Genomic DNA, 21927 nt, shown 5'->3' on the forward strand with positions numbered 1-21927 from the left:
TATCTAACTCTTCATAAATATTTTTAACAAAGACATGCAATTTCTGCTTTATATATCGAATGCAGTTAGTCACGAAACGCATATATCGAACTCCGCAGCATCAAGCAGTGGCTGCACTACACAAGTGACTGGTGGTGGCGCGGCAAGCATTCACTCCAAGGATCGTGCTTTTACCACATGTGTGGTCTCGCACTCTCCAAGAGCGCCATGAAAGATACAGCGGCATGGAAAGTTGTAGCCTTGCAGCTTTCACTCTGACATACGTTTTTTTCACGCGACTTGGCTGTAATGTGGGGAACTGGCCACCCTAGCTGCTGTTGCATGCTGGCAGTGCTCTGTGGGGAAGCCAGCCTATCGCACTCATATTTTTTTTTTTAGTGTGCTAGCACTTATATGGCTATTCCCCACTTTTAGCCATCATTTGTCTGTCTGTCTCTTCGTCTGAAGCCTGTGTTGTGGCAGGCTGCTTACCTGCCCACCGGGTGGTGGGCAACCTGACCAGGCACACGCGCGCGCGCGCGCGCACACACGCACGCACGCACGCACGCACGCACACACACACACACACACACACCTAGCAACCTTCCCACCATGTCAGGTAGCAGCTCAATTAATCGTGAGAAGCTGCTTGGGAAGAGCAACCTGGATTGCAACCCAACCTATGCAGCCCAAGTCCCACCAATGCCAGTCTTTCTTGTGTACGTCTTGCTGTAGCACTGTTACCATTTCTGTCTCAAATAGTACAGAATGTCTCAGCTGCAAGGGCACCAGGGTTGAAGATAAGAAGCAGAATTTCAGTAAAACATGCACTCGTAAAATTTCTTTGCACCCAGGACTATCTGTATCGGGCAAGCCTGTCCTGATGCTTTTTCAATGCTATATGTTTTTAAATGCTTGTGCTATAGCTTGAAGATCATAGACAGACCTGCTGTCAAATGGGCACACAAATAGCTATTTGAAACGTGTTTTAACATTAAGGACAGCACATAAGGCAGGAAAGGCATGAGACTGAAGCGCTTCTTAAAAACTGGAGTTTTACTGGGGCTGTTTGTTGTCTTCTCTGTGTTATGCTTTGTTTTTAGCACAAAAATGTCTCAACTGTGCCTACTCCCAGCTGTGCATTCTGTTGACAGATCTAAAGTTGTTACATGTATGGCTTCAACTTGGCAAAACACATTTTCTGTATGAGGTATACTCCAAAAGAGGGATGCGCTGCATCACTTATACACAGAGCAGATAAACTGTGACATCAAGCTTTTATTTCATGTTTTCAGAGTCATTTGACCACCATCCGCGAGATATTTTTGTCACTGCCTGTGTCAGATAAAACGTCAGCCTTCACACTATAGTTCGAAGTTAAGCTACCTTTGTAAAGAAAAAAAATGTTTAAATCCAGCGTCAGTTCTTACTTAGAGCTGAGCAATTCCATTCAGTTAATGGCAGTTTTTCTTTTCTTTGGCACCTGCATTATTTAAAGAGCTTCTTGTTCGTGACACCAAAATGAAATGCTTGCGGAAATTAATCCACCCAAGGAAACCACCTTTGTGGTTTCCTTGTGACCGCTGTATCTTTCCGTCCAAAGCTGTCAGTGTGCAGGCTTGACTGTGGAGAGTCCTCACCCATCTACGTAAAAGGGGCCCAACAGTCCTTGCGAAGTGCAGTTAAATCTATTGCTTATGTATTGAGACACGTTGCTCGGCAGTGTTGGACGCACTCCAGTGTCCTCTTTCTGGGCGCCCTCTGTCTGAGGCGTTAGGTGGATCATCATCCAGGAGGCCTTCCATCGGTTGCCCTTGCAGTTCACAAATGGTGGGTCAGTGGTCTTTACATAATGAGTTGGTCTGCACACGCATAAAAAGAGTCTATCTGGGATGAGACCCGGATGTAACGTGATCTGAGATTCGGATGTAACGCGATCTCGCGTCCGGGTCTGCCACTGTTTTGTGCGGCACCTTTCTTCTTGACCCTCATGGAGGAGGGGCGCTCCTGCAGACAGAGGCCTTGAGCGCAACGAGGTGACGTCACCGTTTTACACAGAGGCTGCACTACAACGCGTATCTTTGAGTGACGCGCACGGAACAGCTCGCAACATGATCGACACGCCGGTCCACTGTCACAGCCTCAGTTCCACCGCTGTTAGAATTAAAGTGCCTGGAACGGTGTTGAGGACAGACGAGCCTTGGGCCCTCGTAGATTCTCACCATCACTGTTTTGGCACCGCATTCAAGGAGCTGACACACTAGCTCCCTTTTTGAGCAGCTCACTGCCACAGTATTGGGCAGGAACAATGGCATCTTGTCGGATTAGCGCACTGTCACTGTCTCGCGGATGCGCGCTAGTGAGCGAGTACGTCAGGCGCTCGTGACGGCGTTGTTCGTTCATGGGGGGAAGCAGCTGGCCCCCATCCAGACAACCGCGGCGAAACTCCAGAAGAACGTGACCATGGTCGCGATGAGGCCGGCGCAGGGTGCCGCCGTGCTGCCACTGGCTCCTGCCCGTTGGCTTCGCCACAGCGTCAGCGACTCGTGCACGGCGGGCGCGGAGTCCCGTGCCCCCAGGGCTCTGTGCTCGGGAGGCAGCGGTCGGGGACGCCTGCGGCGGAAGACAATGTGGCTGATGAGATATGTGTTTCGTGGAATTTTTTAAAAGAGCCACGAAAAGGGCGAGGACTACGCAGAACACATGAAACTACGATACTAGGCGCTTACTCAGTAACGAAGTGGCAAATGTCCCTTAGGTGGTTTCCAGCCAATGAGGACGATTTACTCTCATGACGTCGCGGTCAACCGCAAATCCTCAAGCGTTTGACAGTCACGTCATGACGATAGTTCGAGCCCATTGGTCGGGCGGTCTTCCTGAGGGGCATTTGCCGCTTCGTTCTTGTGACACCGTTGTGCCCAAGTTGTGCCTGTACCGTTGAGCAAGGACAAGGGTTAGTGAGGTGCTTGCAGAGCTTATAGCTCACCATGTGGAGTCTAGGCGCACCCAGAGGTCGTTGAACTTTCGTGGCCTGGCGGTGGTGGGCAGCACAGCCTGCGAGAGCAGGGGCCTCCTCTTGGGCTTCCGGCGCCTCCACCCTGGACCCGCGGCACCGCCGGCTTGCTCTGACGGGTGCTGCTGGTCGCCCAGCACCTCAGCCGGGTCCGGCCACGAACTCTGGTCGCCACCCTTCTTCACCCTTGGCGGGGAAAATGACGTCGTTGGAAGATTATTCTTCCCACAGCTTCGCTCTGCTACGAGAGGTCAGCCATGCCATGCGTCGCTCGCAGCAAGAGTTTCTAAATATTACACTTCTTCAATAGATTTAATGCAAGTGAAAGTTGGGTGTTAGGCAGGTATGGAAACTTTCACGGCATTTCTTTTAGCTCTGCCTCGATAAGAGTCATATAAATACGGCTGAAGTCACGTTTTATGCCCAACAATAGCCAAGCCGAGTAAGAAACCTCATCTTCCCGGCATTCCTGCGCCTTTCCGTGGTAGACATGGAGTTCTTTCCTTCCTCCATGGTGGTAGATGAGCTATCGCAGCTCCACTTTGCCCTCTAGGAGTAATATTTAGAAACTCTCTGGGGTGTATGGAGAAGGGTAGAATCCGCGTATACTATACACCTTTCCAACGTGGGCGCTGCCATATTGTTTCCGGCGGCGGAACCGGTTTCTAGCAGTCCAGAGAGGAGGCGTTTCGCCGCTTCCACCGTGCTAGCGGGAGGTGCCCACTGCAGTCCAGGGAACAATATGGCAGCGCCCAGGGAGCCCTTTTTGGAAAGGTCTATTGCTGTCACTTCTCTTGCCAGCATGAGGGCGACAATTCTACCCAAGTTTATTTTTGGTTTTACTGCGATATCGTTTAGGTTGCCGTTATGCAAAAAATTTGCGGGTGCTCCGTAACGGAATTCCCTGATTGGTCGAAAGGGTCGTGACGTCATCAGCACCGTGGAATGCTCGGGTACCTTCTATTGAATTATCATTTGGGAGCATACTAATCCGACCAAATTATCCACCTTAATCTACTCTCTAATCCATCTCAATCCACTACTAATCTCCAGCAATCACCTTAACTCAGTAATCCACAATAATCCATTTTCTGTGGTGGGCCTACTTCCAAGATTTTGCGGGTCCTTTAGAATTTTGGGGGATGGGCCAACTTCCAAATGATATCGCATTTTTTTTAAGAGTGTGGTTAAAAAGGCCTTCAAGTTTCTCTCTCTCTCTCTTCAAGGCGCTGATTTAATCGGTATGTAACAAAGACGGTCGCACATAGTCTCCTCTCTTCCTTCTAACGGTCGGTAGCGGCGTCAACGGAATCTAGCAGCGAGCCTTAATGCGGTCGCTGTGTTCACGCCACACAAGAGAATGCACAGTCCAGCGAGAAGCCTGTCGTCCCGGATAGTGGTTGGCCGCAGAGCTAAATGAACCCACAGCGTGTGGTAGATGTCTTTTAGCTAACTAGTAGCTCTTAGTTATCTCACCGGTACTCGCCTATCCATGGGGCAAAAACGTGGAGGTTAACGAAGCGGGTTCAGCTTAAGGACAACGCAGCGAGCTATGGAAAGTAAAACGGTCTAACGTTAAAAGACAGGAAGAGAGCAGAGTGGGTCAGGGAACAAACGCCGGTTGATATCCTAATCGAAATCAAGAGGAGGAAATGGGCTTGGGCAGGGCAGGTGATGCGAAGAAAGGTAACCGATGGTCCTTAAGGGTAAGGGAGTGAATTCCAAGAGAAGTCAAGAGTAGCAGGGGGCGGCAGAATGTTAGGTGGGCGGATGAGATTAAGAAGTTTGCGGGGATAGAGTGGCCGCAACTGGCAAAGGACAGGGTTAATTGAAGTGACAGCCGCTGCGGTGGCTCAGTGGTTATGGCGCTCGACTGCTGACCCGAAAGACGCGGGTTCGATCCCGTCGCGGCGGTCGAATATATATGGAGGCGAAATTCCAGAGGTCCGTGTACTGTGCGTTGTCAGTGCGCGTTAAAGAACCCCAGGTGGTCGAAATTTTCGGAGCCCTTAACTAGGGGCGTTCCTCATAGCCTGAATCGCTTTGGGACGTTAAACCTCCATAAACCATAACTGAAGTGACATGGGAGAGGCATTCACCCGGCAGTGGCCGTACTGTGGCTGATGATGAGGATGAGCCGTTAATTAACACAACTAACGCCAAGCTTTACCGTTCACTCCCCCTTACCCCAGTTAATGTGAGGCCTCTCCGCCGCCTCTCAAACAGCGTAAACAGGCACAGACGCGGACGTTTTGCTCTTCCTTGCCTCTGCGAGTTAGGTGCGCGGCAATGAAGGCGTGTAGAAGCCAGCGCTTCCCCAGGCGCGGGTCGATGTGCGGGCTGCACAAAAAAGAAGTGCTAACTATGAGCAGCCTCGTGCATCCGAGTTTTTCTTTCTTCTTGGCGCTTACATGCCGGCGCCGAGACGTTTACTTAACTAACTACATTTTTCACCTTAACTTGTGTCGGGCGCATTAATGGCCTTAGTTGTCGCGGCTCCATTATGAACCCCGAAATATACTGCTGCTACTTCCGTAATCGGGAGTGACAACGACCGAACGGCTTTCACACCCAATTTACGCTATCTTGGGCCGCGCTTCTTAGCTGAATATTCTTCCATCCCATACAAGTATTATTTATTTTTACTTTCACGCGCGCTGCATGAGGCTGGTCCTTTTCGTTTCTGTTTTGTATCCGGCAAAGCTGCGAATCCACTATTGTGGAGCTGGATGCGCCCTTACAAAAATTTCTTTCTGTAGACTGTCCATATACTTTTGTAAATAATAGTCTATAGACAAATCCTGTAGACTATTCTACAGATAATACATATTCTATAGACAGTCTGTAGAAAATTGTAGTTTTGTGGCGATGCACTTTTGTCTACAGTCAACAGGCTGTGAATACAGAAAATGAAATATCTATAGGAAGACAATACAGTCTACAAGAAGTCTATAGAAAGTCTACAGACACTGTAGAAAATTGTAGATTTTGTGGCGATACACTTTTAGCAGACTTTCGTCTACAGTCTATGAAAACAGAAAATGAAATATCTATAGGAAGACAGTAGAGTCTATAAGAAGTCTGCAGAAGGTCTACAGACAATTTTCATAAGGGCGGAAGCACTCACTCTGGTATGCTCTTGGTCGCCACGATGTGCTCGATGTCGAACCCGCCCTGGCGAACGAAGTCCAGTACGGTGTTGTTGCCCAGGAAGTGGCCTGCGCATGGTATGCATTGGCTACACTGGGCAAAATAAAAAGAAATTAAAGCAACATTGCCCTGCCTGCCGCATGATATACAATGAACGTTCTGTGACGGCGAGGTGAGCTGCCTCACGACTGACGAAGTGTGCAGCTGAACTTGTAGCACCTTCACTCTATCGGATGCCGTGCGACCACTGAATGACATGGGCGAAGGACAAGGCTGCAGTCCTCTAACACGAAACACTCACATTTTTTTTATCCTGTGAATGTTACCGCCAGTGCACGTGATCTCAGCAGCCCTTTGCGCAGAAAGCACAAGCAACCGCTACCTGAAAATGTTTGGTTTGATTTGGTTTATGGGGGTTTAACGTCCGAAAGCGACTTAGGCTATGAGGGACGCCGTAGTGATGGGCTCCGGAATTACACCCCAAAGCGACGTAGGCTATGAGGGACGCCGTAGTGAAGGGCTCCGGAAATACATCCAATAGCGACTTAGGCTACGAGGGACGCCGTAGTGAAGGGCTGCGGAAATACACCCCAAAGCGACGTAGGCTATGAGGGACGCCGTAGTGAAGGGCTCCGGAAATACATCCAATAGCGACTTAGGCTATGAGGGACGCCGTAGTGAAGGGCTCCGGAAATTTGGATCACCTGGGGTTCTCTAACGTGCACTGACATCGCACAGTACACGGGCCTCTAGAATTGGTAAATTGGTTTTTGAAGAAAGGAAATGGCGCAGTATCTGTCTCACATAACTCGGCGGACACCTGAACCGCGCCGTAAGGGAAGGGAGGAAGGTGGGAATGAAAGAAGAAAGAGAGAAAGAGATGCCGTAGTGGAGGTCTTCGGAATAATTTCGACCACCTGGGGATCTTTAACGTGCACTGACATCGCACAGCACACGGGCGCCTCTTGCGTTTCGCCTCCATCGAAACGCGGCCGCCGCGGTCGGGTTCGAACCCGGGTACTCCGGCTCGGTAGACGAGCGTCTTACCACTGAGCCACCGCGGCGGGTCTCTAGAATTTCGCCTCGATCGAAATTCGACCGCCGCGGCCGGGTTCGAACCCGTGTCTTTCGGGTCAGCAGCCGAGTCCCATAACCACTGGAAATGTAAGCAATGACAGATCGAGTGACCATGGAGCGAGAGACAACATTGAGTTATTTCAAAGTCTGTTAACGCCGAAGAACACTTAACGTGGTCACGACGTGCATGCCAACTCGGTTGAATATGTGCTAGTCGAATGAAAGAAGCACTTTGTGAGCCTAGTCGTTCGTCCCTAGATTTAATTAGCAAGACACTCTCATCAGCAAATCGGAGATTGCTAAGGTACTCTCCTTAACTTTTATACCCAACTCTTTCCAATCCAAATATCTGAAAACTTCACGTAAACACGCGTAGTTCCTGATTCCTGATTGCTATTTTCCTGTAGTACCCTAGTTCCGCAATGATTGCTGAGGTTTCGACTGAGTCAAATGCTTTCCCGCATATCTGTGAAGGCTAGTGGTCTTGCATCTGCCTCGCATTCGGAAAGTGCCAAAAGGATGTTTATGTGAGGGTTTGACGTAGGGCGGTCCCCCCTTCCAAGCGAAAAGATTTAATAGGAAAACTATTCTCAACCAAACTTTTCGGCGAGAAAAGATACCATGGCCCCCCCGCCCCACTCAGGCGCCAACTCCTTCACGAGCGACCCATAAACCCGGCCCCGGAAGATGCTATGTTCGATCTCTAGTGCCGCCAGGTATCCAACGATTTTCGTATCGGTGCAAAATTTCTCCCGGTCTGGTTCTCAGCTCTTCGGTGGTGAAATGCTTTGGAATGGATCTTTGGCCAAGCCCCCTGTTGACGGGTCATCGATCCTCGAGTGACCGAAACTCGCTTTGTGCGGAAAAGCTTATTACACCAGCATTTCTTTTTTTATTTCACCTCCATCGACACGCGGCAATATATACTGTATGGACGCCCTCACATCTCTATAGGTTTGGCTCTCAACAGTGCTGTTACTGTGTTTCCGCGGCATCAAAACGCGATTTATCTTCCATTACGAGGTCTTTCCTTCAGCCGAGCTAATAACCCTACGGCGCAACTCTTATCCCAAACAAGCTCGAAAGGTAGGCGAGGAGTACGCTTCGCAAATCATCTCCCGGCACAGCCGCTCCGTGCCAAGCTGTGTGCGGGAAGAGCCTCGTTCTAATTCAGGAAACGTAGGGATTCGGTGCGGGGTGCTTTTCCCCCATCCCTCTCTGCCGTGCCCGGTGCAGCCTTCCCTGTCAGGGGAAAAGTGCGTGATGATTTTTCCCTCTTTTTCCCCTAGCGTGTTGTTGGCGCACGTTTCTGGGGCCAACAATAGCGCGCGCGCGGAAAGCTCAGAACGCAAGGTTTGCTCAAGCTGCACCGTGCGTTTTGCTTGCTGGCCTCTTTTCATGCCGTGATGCACCGGTCGCCGCCAGTTGCTGCAACAACAACAAAAAAAGATCTCCTTTCACTCACGCGTTCCTTTTTCCCTATTGTTTTTATGTCCTCGCTGCGTCTTCCCTCTGTTCCTTTGCTTTCATTTTTTCCCCTCTCTTCCCATTCTACTGGCTGCTCCAGTCGCAAAGACCTTTCGGCGTTTTGGCGGGATGAAAACGCACGAACTGAGCTGTTTTGCGCGCCCAGAAAAGTTTTTCTCGTTGGTGGATGCGCCTATTCGGTTTTGCTGTAAGTGACGAAGAAAAGACGTGGCGTGGTGGAGACGGGCTGGAAAGAAAAAGAAAGGGAACGGGGAAAGAGTGGGAGAGAAGTAAAAAGAAAGAAAGGAATGCTGAGCTCAGGACGTAGAAATCCGCGCCTGTCGCTGCGTGCGAAGCCGGTCCGTCCTCCAGGGGCTTGGGCGGGGGATTGCGACCGTTCCTCGGCTCGGTTGTCGTTTGTTTGTTTCATTGTGTGAATTGTTTTTTGTGCGCATTTATGTGTTTGCTGTGTTTGTTTATTCACATAATCTAATCGCACAGCCAGGCAGGCGGAATGAACTAAATAACGCGCTACACGAGCACGACCAGTTGAATTGAATTGCGCGTAACAGCCAACCTAACAAAGGAAAACGCAAAGAGACAGCAGGGAATGCAGGATGTATGCAGCTTCGAGCCGCACTCTACTGCTCCGTTGGACGCTAGAGAGAGAAAGAGCGCCCCCGCGCGACGCGCAAATTGTGCGCGCGCGCGTCGCGGTGGTCTTGCTTCTGCCCCTTGCACTTTTCATTCCCACTTCAAACGAACAAAAAAAAAAAAAGAAAGAGGCTGGAGCCGCAGAGACCGCTGCAACGATCGACCAGCTGAAACACTGAGCGTTCTTTGCAGCGATAATTGTTACCCGATAAGGTTTCCCTAAGGTTACGACGTCGGCCCCCGTAGTGCAAGTTGTGGTTATACGGCTGTTGCAACAGCAGACTCGGTGACGTCACAACTCCAGAGCACGTGGTCACCTTCTGACCAATAAGAACAGAGAGTTGTCATGTTCACCTATTGACTAATTGGAATGTACTATCTGTGGTCACGTGATTTAGGGGCATCGCACATTTACGATTGTGCTACCGTGCTTGCAGCTTCAGCTCACCGGCACCATTAGATATGGCTCTCCCGTCCTTTCAAAAGCGCATGTTGCACGCTTTATTTTAAAGGCTAGAAGGAGATAGAGAATGGGGGAAAGGCAGGGAGGTTAACAAGAGGAGTAGAAGAGGAGAGCGAGAAATAACGTTTCTTTCCGTCCTGTCTGGGCCCGTGGCCAGGGTCCGTCGATGGTGACCGCAAAAAAGAACAACAAGAAATGAATTACCGCCAACAGTTTGTGTACAGCCGACCGCCACTCAAGTCACTGGCTAAATTCCCCCGGAAGGGGGACAGCTTCATGGGAAGCTGCTGTTTACTCAAGGCTTCGAATCATTGCATACAGGGCGTACAGGACGTTGTCTACTGTTTCTAGCTGTTTTAGACTGTTGATAATATCACATGAAGAACGAACAAGAACATGAGGGCCCGACATACGCCTGAACTATAATTGAAGGCAAACAGCGCAACGACGCAGACAGAGTGGAAGAAAACACAGGACACTCTGTATGCGTCGTTGCGCTGTTTGCCTTCAATATGTACCACCAACTCGCACGTTTTGGCTATAGTGTTGAACTATAAGTGGCATCTAATCTTCGTCTCTCACGCAATTTTGCCGCACTAGGCCTTTACAAAATTTTTTTTAGTCTATAGACTGTCCATAGAATTCTGTCTATAAAGTCTATGAACTCTCTATAGACAAGTCCTAGAGAACAGTCTATAGGCAATACAAATGCTATAGACAGTCTATAGACAATCTATAGATTTATGACCATATGGCCATACACTTTCTGTAGACTTTTGTCTATAGATAGTCTATAGACTGCGAATAGACAAAAAGAAATATCTATAGGAAGGCAGTAGAGTGTATAAGAAGTCGATAGACTGTCTATAGACCATTTTTATGAGGCGGGTGCCCTTGCTGCCTGGCCTGCAGGAGGCACTCGCGCCAGGGTTCAACTGGCTCTATTCATAGCGCGACATCAGTGAGGGCCAAAAGGACTGACCTGCTCCGAAGGCAAAGAAGAAGCTCTGTCCAGGGTTGGCCCTGAGCAGCCGCAGCACTCGGTCGCCCATGCGGTGGTTGCGCTTGTAGATGAGCTCGTGCCGGAAGTAGCGGTCGATGTCGCGCGCCAGCCGCAGCTCGCGTGCCGACAGCCGCAGCGACGTGTTGGCCAGCGGGGGCACCTGCGCGGTGTCTCTGCGCAGCCAAACCACGCTTGAGCGCGCTGCAGTACTCTGTTGGTCAAATGTTTAGAGGAATCCCCCAAGGTGGAGTAGATTTGTAATAAGGGAGTAATTACTCATTGACGTCTACCCGAGCGCAGCCATACGGCTACAAAGGAAAGCTAAACAGCTTTCTCAGAAACTTCGTAGTGAAAGAAATTCCTGGTCCAGGGTTCGAACCCGGGACCACCGCTTCACCGGAGCCGTCGCTCTACCAATTGAGCTTACCGGGACGGCAAGGTTATGGTAGGGCGAGAGCGAATTGGTCAATAACTCGAAGTGGGAACTGTGTTGGTCAAGTGTTTAGGGGAATCCCCCAAGGTGGAGTAGATTTGTAATAAGGGAGTAATTACTCATTGACGTCCACCCGAGCGCACCCATACGGCTACAGAGAGCAGTTATGCAGCTTTCTCAGAAACTTCGTAGTTAAAGAAAAATTCTTCCTGGTCCGGGGTTCGAACCCGGGACCACCGCTTCACTGGAGCAGTCGCTCTACCAATCGAGCTTACCGGGACGGCAAGGTTATGGTAGGGCGAGAGCGAATTGGTCAATAACTCGAAGTGGGAACTGTGTTGGTCAAGTGTTTAGGGGAATCCCCCAAGGTGGAGTAGATTTGTAATAAGGGAGTAATTACTCATTGACGTCCACCCGAGCGCACCCATACGGCTACAGAGGACAGTTATGCAGCTTTCTCAGAAACTTCGTAGGTAAAGAAAAATTCTTCCTGGTCCGGGGTTCGAACCCGGGACCACCGCTTCACCGGAGCAGTCGCTCTATCAATTGAGCTTACCGGGACGGCAAACTTATGGTAGGGCGAGAGCGAATTGGTCAATAACTCGAAGTGGGAACTGTGTTGGTCAAGTGTTTAGGGGAATCCCTCAAGGTGGAGTAGATTTGTAATAAGGGAGTAATTACTCATTGACGTCCACCCGAGCGCACCCATACGGCTACAGAGGACAGTTATGCAGCTTTCTCAGAAACTTCGTAGGTAAAGAAAAATTCTTCCTGGTCCGGGGTTCGAACCCGGGACCACCGCTTCACCGGAGCAGTCGCTCTACCAATTGAGCTTACCGGGACGGCAAGGTTATGGTAGGGCGAGAGCGAATTGGTCAATAACTCGAAGTGGGAACTGTGTTGGTCAAGTGTTTAGGGGAATCCCCCAAGGTGGAGTAGATTTGCAATAAGGGAGTAATTACTCATTGACGTCCACCCGAGCGCACCCATACGGCTACAGAGAGCAGTTATGCAGCTTTCTCAGAAACTTCGTTGTTAAAGAAAAATTCTTCCTGGTCCGGGGTTCGAACCCGGGACCACCGCTTCACCGGAGCAGTCGCTCTACCAATTGAGCTTACCGGGACGGCAAGGTTATGGTAGGGCGAGAGCGAATTGGTCAATAACTCGAAGTGGGAACTGTGTTGGTCAAGTGTTTAGGGGAATCCCCCAAGGTGGAGTAGATTTGTAATAAGGGAGTAATTACTCATTGACGTCCACCCGAGCGCACCCATACGGCTACAGAGAGCAGTTATGCAGCTTTCTCAGAAACTTCGTAGTTAAAGATAAATTCTTCCTGGTCCGGGGATCGAACCCGGGACCACCGCTTCACTGGAGTAGTCGCTCTACCAATTGAGCTTACCGGGACGGCAAACTTATGGTAGGGCGAGATCGATTTGATCAATAACTCGAAGTGGGAACTGTGTTGGTCAAGTGTTTATAGGAGTCCCCCAAGGTGGAGTAGATTTGTAATAAGGGAGTAATTACTCATTGACTCTGGGCACCTGGCGCCCAATCTTGTTCCTGTCAAGAATTCCGCGCAGCTGTTTGACAAAGACTGTGAGGAATCTTTAGCCACAGCTACAAATGCCCAAAGAAGTCCCTCCGACGTCCTCTCCCTTCAAGTGAGAAGTAATAGTGAACTTTATGATACACTGAAAGTGTGATGCATGTCATTAAAAAGCGAACGCGACAAGGATATCGAAGGTTTTTGGTTTATAGGGTTTAACGTCCCAAAAGGACTCAGGCTATGAGGGTCGCCGTAGCGGAGGGCTCCGGATAATTTCGACCACCCGGGGTTACTTAAACGTGCGCTGACATGGCACAGTACACGGGCCTCTAGCATTTCGCCTCCATAGAAATGCGACCGCCGTGGCCGGGATCGAACCCGCGTCTTTAGGGTCAGCACCCGAGCACCATAACTACTGAGCCACAGCGGCGGCACAAGGATGTTGAGAGATATTGTGCGTGAAACGTCAGAGGAAATCTATGCCTACTGACTTCTTTTACTGCTTTTAATTTACTGTTTAACGCAACACGCCTACTATCTGACCATACTGCACGCTATTTAAATTCCGAGAGATGAGACAAATTCACGCATGTTGCACTGAGTATGTTTGTTGTAGCTTATGCAGGGCTTCGTTTATTTATTGCAGCTTATTTACGTTCACATAGTTTACTGCAGGTCAGTTTACGGAGACGTTGCTCAGTGCCAGCTTTGAAGTCAGCTCAGCGTCTCTTATTTCCGTTGTTCTTTACTGATGTCATCTGTGCCTCTAGAAAGGCGCGCTGCGTTTGAGTCTGCTGTGCCAGGATGAATCGGTAACGGGGAGCACGAAAGTCGTACGAAAAAAAAAAACGATCGGCTTTCTGGAAGATGGTTTGGATTTGGGCTAGTTGGCGCGAGATCTTGTTGAGAAAACAACGCACAGAAAGGGCGTGTGACAGCCTCGTACTAAGTCCTGTATCGGCATTGCTTTCTCAGCATGGCTTCTTGCGGGCGCCACCCACACCTACGTTCTTACTAGCGCTCCACTGGTTGTATACGAACCTACGTGCTCTGTTGGTCCGAGTAAACCTGCTATTGATAGCGGACTTCCGGTTGTTTTTGTTTGTTTTTCGCGGATTGTTCTGGTGACTGTTCTGTAACAACAATGAACGTAGCGATTTGTCCTTATCTTCTCCTGCGAAGGATGCTTCTCTGCGCGTATAGCCATAGTGCGAAAAAGCCGACCCTCAGAGTCACGTACGGCGGGTAAGCACCACTCTTGAAGGAGAGCGATGGGAAAGTTGGGTAAGGATCGAAAAAGGCTATTTGGTGTTCATTAGCGCGGATATCCGCTTACGCCAAAAAAAAAAAAGGAAAGAAAATAATAATAAAGCAAGGGGTATTTGTCCAGCTGCGAATGTGGGACAAGGAACATTGTTACGTGGAGGGAGGATTACTTTTTTTGTTGTTGTTGAGGAACCCGTTCGCAGTAATAGTTAGCAGCGGGGAAAAAAATCTCAGGACCAGAGAAAGTAGCAAGAGCAGTGTGCCAAATTGGAGCTTGCTGCACAGGATAAGCAGAGCCTATTTGGTTCGGGAGGAGCACTCAAAGGAGATAATGGCCTATATGGTCTGGCTTAGAGCAGGTAGCACTTATCGTTAAAACGGAAAGGAAAATTGCCTTATAACCTAAAAGCTGACGATCACGAGGCGTGCATGATGGACAGTGCAATTTTACAAGCATGTTTTCAAACGTTTTTATTTAATGTGCGATAAATACATTCAAAAACATGTTTGATCTCAGTCGGAAAACTAAATAGAAAAGTTTCTATCTTCACAACATATTTCCTGTAATGTTTTGACCAAGAAATCGTAGTAACAAGAGAATTTTTTGTAGTAACAACAGAATTTTGTGGTTACAACAGCAAGGTACTACAGGAAAAGGTACAGTACTACAGAAAAATACCACTAACCAAAAGAAAAATGTGGCTTTTCGACAAAACTAAATGATATTTTGTCGTATTTCTAGCTCAGTTCTGCGTTTTCTTTATCAAATGGGTAGCGCTGTAGAAAGCTGTGGAGCTTTCCTTCAGTCCTAGTAAAACTTGGTTTATTCGAATCTACTCCACCTACGACAATTCGCTAACTACATACTGTTGCGGGAGTTGATTCGAGATTTTTTTGCGAAAAGGCGCCGAAAGTTAACGCCATGACAGAGAACACACGATGCTTACTTAAGCGCACTAGCAACAATTAGCTAATTTAGTGCGGTGAGAAATACTAGAGGCTTTGGAAATAGAAAAGCGAGGTGATTCATATGCTAATGATCCCTCAGAGCCGTTATCGGCGAAGGCGCTGGCAAAGCTTGGTTGCAATGGGTAAACAGGAAAATGGACTGTATCGCGTTCGTTTTTGCCTCTTGTGCATGAAGGTGGAGATTTTGTGGATATTTTTTGCTTGGCCGATTTATTTATTCTCTGCGACAAGAAATAAACCATCTGTTGTTAGCACGCCTACGTGTGTTTATCGTGTGTTCTCTTCTGTCTGCAGTCTACTTTTGGCGCGTTTTTATACAAACTTCAAGGATTCTCACATATACAAAGAGCTCCGTTTACCGTGATCAGGGATGAGCACCAAATTTTCTTCAGCCGCGAAGTGCCTAAAAAAGCTGTGCGGCTTTCTTTCGTAGCTGTATTGTGCGCGCAGGTTGATGCTAATGGATAATTGCTCCATATATTGTAGCTTTCCTTGGTAGCCGGTCGGCGGCGCTCGCGTCTGTGCCAACTAAGATAACTCAATTTCTTCGAATTACTCCACCTTGGAAGTTTTACTCCAAATAGAAAGGGCTGATGCACGCTAAGCTTTTAATACCGCATGGTATGACTTCCTATCTTGTGCGCCTCTTATTTTAACGACATTAATCATTATCATGTTGTACCGCGCGGTACTACAAGCCTATCTTTTGCACCAATTATTTTAATGATAGTAATCATTGTCCTTCTCTATACAGTGTCTCGGCAATTGAGGATGTTCAAAATAAATAAACCTGGCGTCACCTTACAGAACAGAAGCTTCAAAAATGAGGTTTGGCTTGGGGTGGGGATGAGCTGGTTCTCTTTTTGAACACATTTAGACTGCGTAAAACAGATATACGTGTATAATGCATCATGCGCCTGTATATGTATATGTGTGTATATATCATATACATATATGCATTTAGTGCTCGTGTCCTTGACTTAAACACTCAGTGAGACGAATTAAACTGTTGCAGCAGATGAGCTGCCGCCTGTCACGTGTCTTCATTCTGTCGTCGCGTATGTCAGGCATCACCACCACCAGCATCAACATGTGCCACTCTTTTGTATGCATGAATGTTGTATATTTGTCTGTCCATTTCGCGTCCGTTTGTTTTTCGTAATTCATTACCCCTCCACTCTGAAAGGTTACGTACAGCCTTGATCAAAAGTTTTCAGGCCATTTGGTTTTCTTCTGAGTCGTACAGGAGAGTACGTGCGTCTAGAGGCGAAGAGGCGTTCAAAGGTGAGGACCATCCTGGCAGATATACAGAGCTTCGGGTACGCCAGAAGTGCTCAGCTACACTGCTGAAAAGAAGCAAACCCCCTGGTCTCAAGACTTTTGAACGAGGCTGTACGCATACCCTGAGAGCAGAAGAAGCAACTAAGGGCGAGTAAAAAAGATACCTTGAGAAGACCACGGCGTCCAGGTCTCCGCAGTTGTAGTGCCGTATAAGTTCGTCAGCGCCGTACCCTGAGCGTTGCGCACCGCGCCTGATGCGTTCGTGTTGCCGCAGTGTCTGGTCCAGGGCGAACAGTACCTGCGAGAAACAGGGCACCCGGAAGAGCTAAAATAAAGCTCACCCGGTGAATCTGGTTCCGAGATTAGGCTAAAGCGCACATCCGGCAGGCACTTCTATGTATTGTGTATGCATGTGCATGCATGTGTATGCATGTGTATGCACGTGTATACATGTGTATATATGTGTATATGTATATATATTGTGTTGAACTCCATGCAGGTTATGAAAGAGCAGCACACCGATATCCCTCAACACTAACGTATGCAACAGTTGCATCTTGGCACTCCTCGCCTGCAGGGCTGAAGCCTGGAGGCTAACTAAAAATATCTAAATTAGAGGACAGCGTATGGAAACTAAATTGATGGGCACATCTTTAAAGGGGTTCAGGCACAAAATTCTTGGGTGTCGATTTTTTCTTTGCCTTTAACGAAACGTGTGGGCCTAGTAATCGTGCAAATAAGCTCAAAACGCCAGTTAGCGGCCTTAGTAATGAATTAAAAACGATTTTGTGCCGGCAGTTTCGGTCACCTTAGGAGCCAGCGCTGATGTGCACTTTACATCACGGTGGACAGGCCAACTTGGATTAGAAAGAAAAACTTAAGGAACGCTTAAAGGGCAACTGAAGAGTTTTTAGAATTCGATTATTTTAGCCGAGCCGAATGCTTGAAACTTGTAGGTAAAGCATGCGAAATCTTTTTGCGTTAGGATTTGAAATGGTGATGTAATCGCCGACTAAAGGGGCATCGGCGTTCAGGCTTCCCTGCAGTGCACAGCGACAGGCAGAGGCCCCAGTGATGACGTCACATACGGCGGTGCTAAGTTTCCGGCGAAGAAGCGGTTGTTCTACGGTTGAAAAAGAATGCCATCGAAGGTGAAGCTCATGAAGCATTGTTTGGCGACATCGGAAGACGCATGGCAGCATGTAGACGGAGGCAGTGGACATCTGAAATGCATTCAGTTATGACGTCACCACGAGTTTCCTCGCGCTTCTCCAACGCAGTGTGGAGAAGCCTGAAAATCGTCGTGGTTTTAATCGGTGATTGCGTCGCCATTTTAAATGCCAGCGCAAAACTACTTAGCACGCATTACCAAGAAGCTTCATAGATTCGAATTCTCGAATAACCTCGAATTATCAAAAAACCATTTCACCCACCCTTTAAGCTTCGCCTTTAAGAGTAAAAAGCGATAGCGTTATCGGGTCTCGTTCACGTCGCTTACTCAACAGTCACACAATGACGTAAATCCTAATTGGCATACTTATAATTACTCGCGCATGCATCAGCACGTGTCTCTAAGACAGTTCATTAGGTCCACCTTTATTCAGCTTTAACCAACGAGTCAAAAAACGTTTGCTTGCAATAGAACGTTCTTACAACCTAAACATGAATACGCTTATATGGGAGTGAAAATCGAGTAATCTGTCCTAGAGGGCGCTAGAGGGCAGCCTACACCATTTTACTCCTTCCTGTTTAAAGTGTAGGTTCAGTGTGGCCTATTCGTGCTAATGGGACTGTTCAACCTGTGGAGTGCTTTGTTGCAGGAGGTATATGCTGCGCAAGATCGACCTCCTATGTGGCTGCCATAACGGCCGCGTTTCAATGGAGGCGAAACGCGAAAAGACGCCCGTATGCTGTGGGATGTCAATGCAGGTTAAAGATCCCCAGGTGGTCGAAGCAAGCAGTAGGCAGGAGTGAGATTGTAGCCATGTCAGGGTATTCGTGTATTTTGATAGGTAGGACAGAAGGATTTGGGATATTTGGTATAGTATGGAGATAAAAGCTATGCTGAATGGAAGCGCCTCAAAGAGGAAATAATAGAAGTAGTAAAGAAAAAATGAAGAGGGGGGTATAGAACGAAGGAATCAATGAAGAGTGAAAGAAAAGGAAAGAAGGAAGGAAGGAAGAAAGGAATCAATGAAGAATAAAGCAAAAAGAAAGAAGGAATCAATGAAGAATGAAGGAAAAGGACGGAATGAAGGAATCAATGAAGAATGAAGGGAAAGAAGGAAGGAATAAAAAGGAAAGAAAGCGATCCCGGCCGTGGCGGCCGAATTTCGATGAAGGCGAAATTCTAGAGGCCCGTGTTTTGCGCGATGTCACTGCCCGTTAAAGAACCCCAGGTGGTCGAAATTTCTGGAGCCCTTCACTATAAAAAGCAGTGAAAGAAGGAAGGAAAGAGAGAAGGAAAGAAAGAAAGAAAGAAAGAAAGAAAGAAGAAAGAAAGAAAGAAAGAAAGAAAGAAAGAAAGAAAGAAAGAAAGAAAGAAAGAAAGAAAGAAAGAAAGAAAGAAAGAAAGAAAGAAAGAAAGAAAGAAAGAAAGAAAGAAAGAAAGAAAGAAAGAAAGAAAGAAAGAAAGAAAGAAAGAAAGAAAGAAAGAAAGGGGATGAATGGCTGACGTTTCAATAGAGATATCGATAATTGTGGAGAAAAACATTGGTTCCCTATCGGCGGTGCCGACTCGAAAATAGCGGCCTGTCTTCACATTGAAGCACCGGCGAGCCCGTTTACGTATTTACGGAACTTTAACTTTGTTAAACCCGACTTAAGAATTGTGCATTTTGTGCTTTTGCACCGTTGAGAGGTGAAGAACCACTTTATTTCAGGAACTCACTCCCTAGTCGAGCCAACCTATTCTGTTGCATTTAGCCGTGCAGGCCGAGACGTTAGCCCGCAATTCCAGAAAGGGTCCTCCACATAAACACGTCCAACGCAGCAACGCCCGGGCCGTACGTTAGCATCATCCCTGCTGTCCGGACCGAACGTTAGCGTTACCACTTTCGTAACATCTTCGGGGGATACGCGGCGCAGGCAGACACACTTAAGCTGCAGGAAAAAAAAAGAAAAGAAAACGACAATAAGGTGCTCTTAGATCCGCTGTGTATTTCTCGTCCCTCCTTGTAGCCGCGCGGACACCTTAATGGCCGTCCAGATTAATGAAGATTAAGTTAAACGACCGTCGCTCCACTCTGCGGAGTTTGGGGAAGCCACGTTGCCCTGTGATGGCATCAGCGACCAAATCGATACGCCCTAGAAGACTGGCTTGGATAATTCGCGTGCATATTTTAGCCCATCTAGTGGCGGGCGCTGCGTCGAATTAGCATGAGAGAAAAAAACGTGATTGTCGCCCATGACGTCTTTATTTTTTTTTGCACAGTAGACTAACAGAAGAGCTGCATTGCTATGCGTTCCTGTTTTTGTTTGGTTTCTCGCACTATGTTCGCATTCAGGGGCTCTAAATCATTTATGTCTGAAGCGGAGCAGGAAGTTTGCTGAAACCTAGTTTCGTACATTCGAAAAAAATAAACCCTGCCTAATAAGTGAGACTAGATGCAGCTACAGTTTGGTCAAGTATAGAAAGAGAACTAGGAAACAGCGAATAAAACGGTAGGGTTTTAAAGTAGTTAAACCGAGTAAACGTGCGAAAGCATGTGTTTAGGCATGGTTGGCTCCCAGTTTTGCTTTGTTAGGTCGTCGGCACGTCTAGCGACGATATAAGATCAGTTTAAGTTCTGATCGAGGTTGAGCTCATCTGATCTGTTCGCGCCGCGGATGGAAGTTGATGAAGACGACGAGGCGCTATGCACAGCGCTACAGTCGGATACAACTTAAGTCTGCAGTGAAGCTCCGCCCACATAGGGCCGCCGCACAGAATTCCTCCACGACAAAAAAGAAGTCCGTTGTTAAAACTTTTCTTTCCACCTAAACAAGAAGCCAATCACGCAAAGAAATCATAAGCTCTAAAATTTTGATAAATGGCTCGTTTAATAAAGCCGAACATTAAAAAGTTGATTTCGTTTGCTGTTGTGATTGGCTAGCGGATAAATATAAGACTCCGCGGGTCATGACTCAGTGTTGACAGCTGCTCTTTTTTTTTTTAAGTTGTACTCTACTGTAGTAGGATACAACTTAAAAAAACAGCAGTTGCTAACACTGGGCCGTGGTCCGCGGCGTCCTGTATTACTCCGCTGGCCAGTCGCAACTGTAAACGAAATCAGCTTTTCAATTCTTGACTATATCACACAATCCACATGTCAAAATCCTAGAGCTTGTAATTTTTTTCTTGTGATAAGCTTCTCTTTTAGGTAACAAGAAACGTTTAACCAGCGGACTACTTTTTCGTCGTGGAGGAATTCTGTGCGCGGAGGCTGATTGTGGGCGGATATCACACAATCCACATGTCAAAATCCTAGAGCTTATAGTTTTTTTCTTGTGACGAGCTTCTTGTTTACATAACAAGAAACATTTAAGCAGCGGACTACTTTTTCATCGCGGAGGAATTCTGTGCGCTGAGGCTGAATGTGGGTGGAGCTTCACTGCATACTTAAGTTGTATCCGACTATATAAGGTGTGTTGCAGGTTAACACGATGCGTGATCGGCTGCGGCGATATCATAGTGCTCGTGCAGTAGCCAGCGAAGCTGATCCGTTCGGGCAGCCGCAGGTTCGAATCCCAGTCGCGGCAATATTTATTCATTTATTCAAAGTGAAGGTCAAGGCTTCAGCGACGGGCCGGCTTTTTCAACTTTGGTCACGAAGTAGAGCTTTCGCTTCAAAACGGACGTTACGACGCAGCTGAGTTCTCAAAGCCTCGAAACGTAGTGCTTAACTACATGAACGCTCCGATAGGTTTTGTACGCTCTAAAGACAGAGAGTGGTCGACGATGAAGCGTGCATCACATGTGACGTTGTCGAATGAAACTCGTCGAAAGAGCGTCTTCACTTAACCTGTCTTTCGTTTTACCGTTGAGCGCCATCAAATGGGCGGCAATTCGCTCGGAAGCGTCGCATACACTCGATTATATTATAGGCTCACAATCTCCCTTTGTTCGCTTCCGCGGAAATACGATACGACAGCAAAAAGCAATCCTACAAGAACAATTGTGTCGGAATTGGAAATTGAAAAGGCTACGAACGATGGTCGTCCTCGTCCGCATTTACCCCACTATATATACCGCTCTCGCACGTGCATGAGCACGGGCCTTCTAATCAATGAACGCAAACGCCTCGGGCGTACAAATCTTCACGGCCAGAAAAAAAAAAAAGGCAGGCTCTTTTCATCGCACACTATCGATTGTTCCCTCAAATTATCTTTGCGTCGGCGCAGCTCTCTTTAAAGAAAGCTGGCTCTTGTTCGAAGCACGTATGGAGCAGGAGACGCAACAGTCTGAATGGGGATGGATAATGTACGGTTCGCGCGACGATTCTTTTCTCGCCCGCGCGGGCTACGATCTCTGAATTCCCGCGCGCGTCCTCCCACCCTTCGTGCTCTATATGCCAAGCGTTAGTGTTGAAATTCCAAAGGGGAACGCATGCTATTCCCCTCCCGGCATGCAATGGGGGGCACCCGA

General features: G+C 47.9%; 1 protein-coding gene across 2 annotated transcripts in view; it reads right to left on the minus strand.

The window, feature by feature from the left end:
• Positions 1-1237: 1237 nt before the first annotated feature.
• The window catches only part of LOC149365886 (metalloprotease TIKI2-like), a 149405-nt gene continuing 128715 nt past the window's right edge, over positions 1238-21927 (minus strand). For both annotated transcript variants that reach the window (XM_089547048.1, XM_089547042.1), the window contains 5 exons: positions 16466-16599; positions 10786-10979; positions 6120-6210; positions 2966-3178; positions 1238-2592 (listed from right to left, as the gene is read on the minus strand). In XM_089547048.1, the coding sequence (XP_089403174.1) occupies positions 2379-2592; positions 2966-3178; positions 6120-6210; positions 10786-10979; positions 16466-16599 (846 nt within the window). In that variant the 3' untranslated portion in view covers positions 1238-2378. The remainder of the gene's footprint in view (positions 2593-2965; positions 3179-6119; positions 6211-10785; positions 10980-16465; positions 16600-21927) is intronic.

Source organism: Amblyomma mixtum, chromosome 1, assembly GCF_055824585.1.
Source record: "Amblyomma mixtum isolate Tamu chromosome 1, ASM5582458v1, whole genome shotgun sequence".
Taxonomy (NCBI): domain Eukaryota; kingdom Metazoa; phylum Arthropoda; class Arachnida; order Ixodida; family Ixodidae; genus Amblyomma; species Amblyomma mixtum.